Genomic DNA, 8,488 nt, shown 5'->3' with positions numbered 1-8,488 from the left:
TTTTTTCCAGCGGATGTCTTAGTTACAACATGATTGAGCTAACTGGAGTAGTTTCATGTCGTATCCGTATCTAACTGTCCCTGTCAGCTGCAGCCACTGATGCTTTCTAGACATCGTGATTTCCCAAAACTGAATAAATACCACACATAGCAACACAAAACTGCTTTGCTAGCTCAATCATGTTGTAACTAAGATATCCGCTGGAAAAAATATTTTATTCACGGACCGTTTATTGAGTTATTACCTTATTTTTATACAGTGGTTATTACAGACACTGCTAACGGCTAACGTTAACAGCTAACAGTTAGCCCAGCTAATCTATGATAACCATGTTATTAATTACAAATCGTGCACACAGAAATAGTAACGTTTGTTCAATCATTGTGTTTATAGACTTAACAAACACCAGATTAGTCTACATGGTGATATAGTGACGTGAAAAATGTGATAGCTAAACTCTGCTGGTTTTCTACCCAAAATATTTGAAACAACACAGCGATTCCCTGGGGGCACCGCCGGAAGTGAAGGGCGTGAGCGATCGCAGAGGCCCCTGCACTTCCGTTAGTCGAAAAACTCTGGGCTGTGCCTACAGAGGGTTTTTTTTTTTTTAACCGATGGATTTCCAGATTGACAGTGATGATACTCATGCTAATGTTAGCTGCTAGCTTAGTTAGCAGAATTCATTTACGCCTATGGTTAATTGTGATATTCTAATGCTAACATTAGCTTAGTTAGCTCGGTTTATTTACAGCTATGGTTAACTGTGATGATACTAATGCAAATGTAAGCCGCTAGCTTAGTTAGCTCAGTGCATTTACACCTATGGTTAACTGCGATAATGCTAACATAGGTCACTAGCTTAGTTAGCACGGTGCATTTACAGCTATGGTTAACAGTGACGATACGAATGCTAATGTTAGCCGCTAGCTAAGTTAGCACAGTTGATTTACAGCCATGGTTGACTGTGATGATATTAGTGTTAATGTTAGCTGCTACCTTAATTAGCATGATTAATTTACAGCTACGGTTAACTGTGACAATACTAATACTAACGTTAGCTGCTAGCTCAGTTAGCTTGGTGCATTTACAGCTATGGTCAATGGTGATGAGACTAACGTTAATGCTAGGGCTAAAAACTGAACTTCCAACTCCTTCGATGGTCTTTTAGGACAACCAAATCCGCAAACACGATTTTTTTTGGGCCAACCAAAACGTTACAATTAACTTTCATGAACTTAACACACTGAAGTAGCAACAGATACAGCTACTCTGTGAATCTGGGGACAAGGGGGGACGCCATTATCCCTCATTAGCAAAATGACCATCCAGGTCCAGTCCCATACACTGTTGGAAAGAGGAGATTCTTAGCTTTCAAATGACACCAGCATTACCTTCATACTCCAAATACTAACCAAGATAGGTCACAGACATGAGAGTTATTATCTTCTCATCTAGCTAAGTGCACTTCCTCTATTTCCCTACCTGTGTGCATGGCCCAGTCCTCTGTAGGCCTTCTCCTGGTCCTGGACGTGGTTCAGACTCTGAGCCACAGTCAGGTACTTCTCGTAGTACTGAATCGCCTCCTCATAGTCTCCCAGAGCATCATAGCAGTCTGCCAGGTTCCCATAAGCCCTGCCTCTGTCCAGCATGCTCTCAGTCCCACTCAGCTGCTGCAGCATGGCCAGCTGCTGCTCAAAGTATCCGATAGCTTCCTCAAACACCCCCATGTTCATTTTGGTGATGCCCATGTTCCCGTGGACCTGGGCCTCCAGACGGGCATCCCTGAGTCCCTGGGCCAGACCCAGCTGGGCCTCATAACACTGGAAGGTTGTAGCATAGTCTCCCAGGGCCATGTGTACTGCTGCTAGGTGACCGAGGGCGCGGCACTCTCCCTGCTGATCACCTAGATCCTTTCGGACGGTCAGTTCCTGGCTATGGAAGGACAAGGCCGTATCCAGCTGACGGAGCAGCCTGAAGGAGAGAAAGAAAGAGATGTATGGAGTTCTTTATTATATGCAAAAAATAGAAAAATAGAGAAGCAGTAGGCAGGAATACATCATTGAAAGTAAAATTTATCGATCCTCTCTTCAATGCCTGTAGACCAAAGCTGGGTCAGCCGCTGCCTTGATCAGTTAGTTAGTGTTATTGTGTGACTTTGCTGTTTTAAAGGGTTAGTTCAGATTTACCAAAGTCACACAACAACACAAACAAACCAACTGATCAAGACAGCAGTAGACCAGCAGCTCCTGTGTTCTGCGAGGTAAAATTACAGTTTTTGTCAATGGAGTCTGGCTTTAAAGGGAGCATAGGTAGGTTTCACTTTCCGTGCAGCTCCCCGTTGCAAAGGGCTGTCTGTTTAAAGCAGGATTCAAATCGACATCATACCTACAGCGTAGCCTGACGTGCACCTCCCCAGAAATGTAACTACACGTCGCGGTGACGCAGACCTCCTGTCTGTCTCTGTAAGCTGAAACCATTTCCCTCAGTGGAAACAAAGCTTTGATTTACTTTAATTTCACAGATAAGAAACAATAAATTGTGAAGACAATAAAGCCTCCACAAAAATAGCATTTTAAGTCTTGTGTGTGATTTATCCTGGCTTCATATGAGCAGAGGAAATCTCTGCTAGCTGCTAGGCTAATTTATACAATGTAAAATGCCATAGGCTTGTGCTAATAACGTTAGCATGTTGTATTTGTTTGGAAAACGTGTTTAGTATAAGACAGTTGTTTTGTTTTTGAACCTGGTGAGCTGTAGTGGAGCCGAATTTCGTAATGTTACCTTTGTTAAATGTTGCTGTTGTCCCTGGCTTCATTTGAGAAGAGGAAAAAATCCACTAGCCGCTAGGCTAATTAATGAAATGTAAAATGCCATAGGCGTGTGTTCATAACGTTAGCATGTTGTATTTGTGGGGAAAATGTGTCCAGATAAAGACAAGTGTTTGTCTGTGAATGCTGCGAGTTATAGTGAAGCTGATTTGTGTACTTGTGTTTGAAATTGTCTCTATTAAGCCATGTTTGTGTTTAATGTGTGTTTCATGTGTGTTTATTGTGTGTTTAACGTGTTTAATGTGTGTTTCATGTGTGTTCTGAATCAACTAAACGTTACAGCACTTCACAGAAACTCCGCCGCCAACTAGTGTTGTGGAGGTGTAACTGCAGACTGACACAGACAGTATAAATGCTCACAACAGCATAGGCCACACGTGTAGGCTACAGCGTAGGCTATGGCATAGAGCTGACGCACAAGTATAAATAACGCTTTAGAAGCACTGAGCATACGACTGGATTAGTAAGACTTGGATTATACTGCATGAGTTGTGTGAGAGCTCATATACAGGTGTTTTGATATAGTTTTGCTGTTGTTAAATTTGGACCCCTATGACTTCAATTCATCAAGAATTGCATGCAAGAAAAACAAAGTATTCTTCAGTAATTCAACGTTACACAGGATGAGTAATTGACATACAAATGGCATTTGGGAGCTGAAGTGGACAGTAAATGCAAATGAATGAACCAAATGTAAATAAGAATGTAAGAATGCAAGACCACACAGTCTAAAGTCTCCGTCGACTCTGTTACCTGTGAACTGATCCGAGCGCTGAGTAGGCGTCGGCCTCCATCTTCTGATCGTTGACCTTCTGAGCCAGACTTAACTGCTGCTGGTAGAACCTCACAGCTCCTGGGAGATCGCCCCGACACACACACACATCGCCCAGGTTCCCAAAGGCCCTGAACACCGCCTGCTGACAAACACAAACACATCATTAACAACCACTTCCTGTGTAAAGGATAAAAGTTGTGACAGTTGAATGAACACAGCGGCAGCAGTAGGTGACCTGTGTGTTATCCAAGGCTTGTGCTAGAGACAAAAGGTATCTCTGACACTCCTCTGCTTTCTTGTGCTCCCCCAGAGCTTTGTAGGCCAGACCGAGGTTACAGTAGGCTTTGGCCTGGGCTAGTTTGTCCTGGAGGTCCTTGGCCAGGGCCAGGTCCTGCTCATAATACCTAGGAAATGGATGAAAAATGCAAATCATGGAATAAAAACACAGACTGAAAAAGCATGATTTAAACATTTCATTGGCCCAATATGCAAAACATAAGGTTTGTATCCTTAAGGTTTGAAAAATCATCTTATTCTACAGTTTGACAGTCCACTTCATCGTCTGTTTGAGTTTATTACAGCTCTTTATTGAAACAATATTGTAGAACTAGATTCCAGTGGTGGCTGCGCAGGGTTTTTCCCGACTCGTGTGATCCAAATAATTCCAGCAACGTTGACAGCAAAACATTTATTGAAAGAAAATAGACGTTTGTGTTTAACACAAATCCTTTTTAAACCACGTCTGTCAACGTTTAACAGTGGCGCCCTCAGAAATGTTTCGGCACACCAAAACCAAAAGCCATAACTGAATTTCAGGGATTTTATTGTGCTGTTTAAGCCACTTAAAAACTATGTCAATATGAGGGTTAAGGAATCACATACTGATGTACTTTCTTATTTTACAGTTAATATTACTAATTGTCTGATGTCACAGACTAATACCGGTACAGTTAACATTTTGAATTCCACAACACTCCTGTTTTAATGTGTTATGTATCTTGACATACATGCTCGGAGACTCATTGATCTTTAAACAGGCTACTTGACCTTTTCCTTAAAAAGACAAATATACAGTTTTAAATTGAAGGGGCACGTTGATTGTTCAGAACAGAACATTTTCTGGGAACAAGCCTTCTCATATTCAGGGGAGACTCGTGGCCCCAAGAACCCATTTTCATTCAGATGTCTTGAGGTGAGAGGTCAAGACGGCCATGCCAGTTGTTCCCACTTTCTGACAAACTATGCCAACATGGTTGGTGCCAATGGAAGCCTTAGGTCAGGGGTCGGCAACCACTACTATTAAAAGAGCCAAAAAAGAAAAAAAAAAATTGTCTGGAGCTGCAAAACATATTTGAATAAAGGTAACAACCTACTGAGTCTAAATTAGCCCATCAACATTACGAATAGATCTAAATTAGCATTCATTAATATGATTTACTACGAGGTGGCTCTTTATAATTATTTAGTACTTTAAACTTTGCAGTGTTGGTGGTGAAAGCAAATGAATCTGTCTGCACATTATTACATCCTCCATTTTCCTCTAAGACTTTTCCATTTTGGATTTGGAATCCAGAGCTAGCCTTCTTTGAAAATTAGCAAAATGTAGAGGAAGGAGCCCGAGGTCGTAAACGTATGACGTACATTTTAGTTGATGAAATGTTAAATAATTTTTTCATTCAATGTATAGGCTGCACATTTTTATAGCTGTAGACTGCAATAATCACTTTAGACCTGCAACGATGATAATAAAAATCTGAATGTTATGTTATGTTATTCATTAAATATAATTTCATGTCAAAGCCACAGGGAGCCAATGGAGAGGCGCTAAAGAGCCGCAAGCAGCTCTGGAGCGGCAGGTTGCTTACCACTGCCTTAGGTTGCCTCGTTTCGTAAGATATCACTACCTTCACGCCAGCTTAGAAAAGTGAGGGCGCCATGGCCTCTTAAATACAGTAATGTCGGCCAACGTCAATTGTTTCAGGGCGGCCATGCCCTGGTCTAACAGAACACACCTTTCCTATGACTCTGCCTATCCACAGTGCTGTGTCATCTTTGGGAACTTTGGTATCTCCACTAGAATTAGAAGTAACGTTTGAAGGGTTTGTCCTGACTCATATAAAGTTTGTGTTTTATGAGATGAATTCAGTCTCTGACCTGACGGCGTCTCGGTACTGTCCAAGGCAGTAGTGAGCATAGCCGAGGTTGTGGCAGACCTTCCCTTCTCCCTCCAGGTCCTGCAGGCCTGGCGCCAGAGCCAGGTACTGCTGGTAGTACGGTAAGGCCTGAGCGTATTCACCTCTCCAGCTGTGGAAGTTCCCCAAGTTTGCTGCAAAAGAAGAAAACAATATTTTAACAATCCAAATTCATTCTCTTCTGACTTCAGTGCATCTCTGCCTCTTGTGCAGCTTGCCTAGCGCTCTGGCTTCGCTCTGAGTGTCCTGCAGCTCTCGTGCGATGGTCAGGTGGTGAAGGTAGTGCTGCAGAGCTCGGTCGTGAGCACCCAGCGCCTGGTAGGCCACAGCCAGGTTACCATGTGTGGAGGCCTGCGACGGACGATCATTCACCTGAAACACAAAGACATTTCACACTCCTGTTCTCCACACGAGTGTCTACGTGTTGCTTGTGAAGAGCGCAGCAGATGATTCACCTCCAGTGAGATCTGCAGCTCCTGTCGATGATACCGGACAGCTTGGTCGTACATGCCGAGTGCGTGATAGGCGTTGCCCATGTTACCGTAGGCTCTACCCTGGGCAGCGTAATCACTCAGCTCCTGGGCGAAGGACAGGTGGGCTTTGTGGAGCTTCAGGGCCATCTCATACTCCCCCTTCATCTGGTGGATGATGCCTGGGATGGAAAGGAGAGGGAAAGAAATGTACAACAAAGAAATTAAGCAACATTTGACAGCAAGTCAAATCAAGTCTCAAGCAATCTGAGTCAAGTCAAGGCAAATCTAAGGTCTGCTAGCAGAGCAGTTTTTTGGAGCAAGTCTCAATCCACTTGGAAGTGTCTGATGGCACTTAGACAGATTGCTGTACTGATCATGTTACACCACTGTCTGTCTTACAATGGGGTATGGTGCTGTTGTGGTTTGCACATCACCCGAGTGACCGACGACAGGGGGTCAAACATTACGACATTTCCCTGGAGGGAATACCCCAGAAGTCTGTCAACAAAACACACACGAAAAATGATGCAAGAAAAGACGCAAGACCACACTAGAGACAGGAATACTTTCCTCCAAGAACGGATGTCCACAAAGTTGTCCCCCTGACTCCTCCCCCTGATATTTCCCTCGCTTGCATCTTGCGCTGTCATTGGCTTTAGGTCGTTGCTAGTGTCATTGCCGATCAAAGCCAACGACAATCTCTGGGGCTGAAACATGAAGCCAACATGGAATTTTGGACAGATGTTCGACATGTAGCGCACGAGATTTCTTTTTTCTAAATTCTTTGTTCTTGGCATTTATCCAAAGGGACGTAAAATAAAACACAGTGAGCAAATTTTTCTGGACGCGCGCCTACGACAAGCCTAAAGATCAAGCGTTAATGTGGATTAACCCAGAGTTCAATAGTGGAGATTTTACCACGTCAGAACTCTCAAGTCTGCAGCTCTGTTGACAAGTTCATCCAACATTAATATGACTAAGTAGTGAACATCAAACAGAGCCTGCTGCACATGTAGGAGTCATGGTGAATTCCCAAAATGATGCACAGAGATATAAATACCAAACAAGCAAAGACAACGTGTGTGTTTGTGTGCACGTATGTGTGCATGTGGACATATGAGAACACACACACATGCTTTCCAGAGTCTTGATGAAGATTTGAGTGCTGAGCAGTAAATAATTAAAAAGCTACAGCGTAAAAATTCAACAACTCTAATAATATCTGCAGCTATGGATCTGTAACATGCAGAGATCCAGAGGAGATGCGTCTCCGTCCGGGGAAAAGGAACTGGAAAACTTTACGTCCCAGTGGCTTTCCCAACTTTTTTTGTGTTGTGATCCCAACTATCAACAACCCAGTTTACCACAGTATACACAAGCTGGAAGAAAGAACACAAGTTAAGGAGGAAGCCGGGGACACAACAGAGGAAGACAGTATAGCTGCAGGAAAGTTGAGAAAGTTGAACATGAGGGGGTTTCAGAGGCAACTAACTGCAACTTAGAAGAGAAGCAGAGTCATTGTTGCTGCACAGCCACACAAAGAGGTGACACACAAGACTCTTAGATCATATATCCTAACCTTCTACGACCCTACATCCCCATATGAAGACATTACAATTTGAGTTTGCTACATCTTATACTTCATTTGGCTTAACTTAGACCTATCGTCCTCGTTCGTGGACACTCTATGTACCATATCTTCCAAGTTAGTCTTCAGCCGATTCTGACACAAAAGTAGAGGACATACAAAACCTGATCAAAAGTCATGATTACAACTTGTTTATTCATGATTAATAAAGTTTGTAGTTTGAAACAGCGTACCAATTTGACCAATTCTACCAACAGTAACAAGCTAAGACGCCGCTAATTAGAAAGTACTCGTTGGAGGACTTTATTTTTGCATTATCGCAGCATTTCACACAGGCCAATCAGCAGGGCAAATTCATAGAGTTACAAAATGAAAAAAGGCTTTTCACAAGGCTTTTAGATACATTCACCAACCCCTTTATTAGGGACACCTTGCTAGTACCAGGTGGGACCCCCTTTTTAATTCTTGGTGTCACAGATTCAACAAGGTGCTGGAAACATTCATTGGAGTACAGTGAACTCATTGTCATGTTTGAGATGATGTGAGCTTTGTGACATGGTGCGTTATCCTGCTGGAAGTAGCCATCAGAAGATGGGTACACTGTGGTCATAAAGGGATGGACCGGTCAGCAA

The 8,488-nt window shown here is 43.0% G+C and overlaps 1 protein-coding gene across 1 annotated transcript in view; it reads right to left on the bottom strand.

The window, feature by feature from the left end:
* Positions 1 to 8,488, bottom strand: part of xpo7 (exportin 7) — a 226,857-nt gene that overhangs the window by 63,725 nt on the left and 154,644 nt on the right. Inside the window, exons 9-14 of the mRNA XM_050053743.1 lie at positions 6,251 to 6,447; positions 6,014 to 6,167; positions 5,758 to 5,929; positions 3,839 to 4,007; positions 3,582 to 3,742; positions 1,483 to 1,971 (exon numbers count right to left, since the gene is read on the bottom strand). Of these exons, the coding sequence (XP_049909700.1) occupies positions 1,483 to 1,971; positions 3,582 to 3,742; positions 3,839 to 4,007; positions 5,758 to 5,929; positions 6,014 to 6,167; positions 6,251 to 6,447 (1,342 nt within the window). The remainder of the gene's footprint in view (positions 1 to 1,482; positions 1,972 to 3,581; positions 3,743 to 3,838; positions 4,008 to 5,757; positions 5,930 to 6,013; positions 6,168 to 6,250; positions 6,448 to 8,488) is intronic.

The sequence above is a fragment of the Epinephelus moara genome, chromosome 9, assembly GCF_006386435.1.
Source record: "Epinephelus moara isolate mb chromosome 9, YSFRI_EMoa_1.0, whole genome shotgun sequence".
In the NCBI taxonomy this organism is placed as follows: Eukaryota; Metazoa; Chordata; class Actinopteri; order Perciformes; family Serranidae; genus Epinephelus; species Epinephelus moara.
The sequence above is the reverse complement of the archived record's forward strand: the minus strand, read 5'-3'. Positions and strand labels throughout refer to the sequence as shown.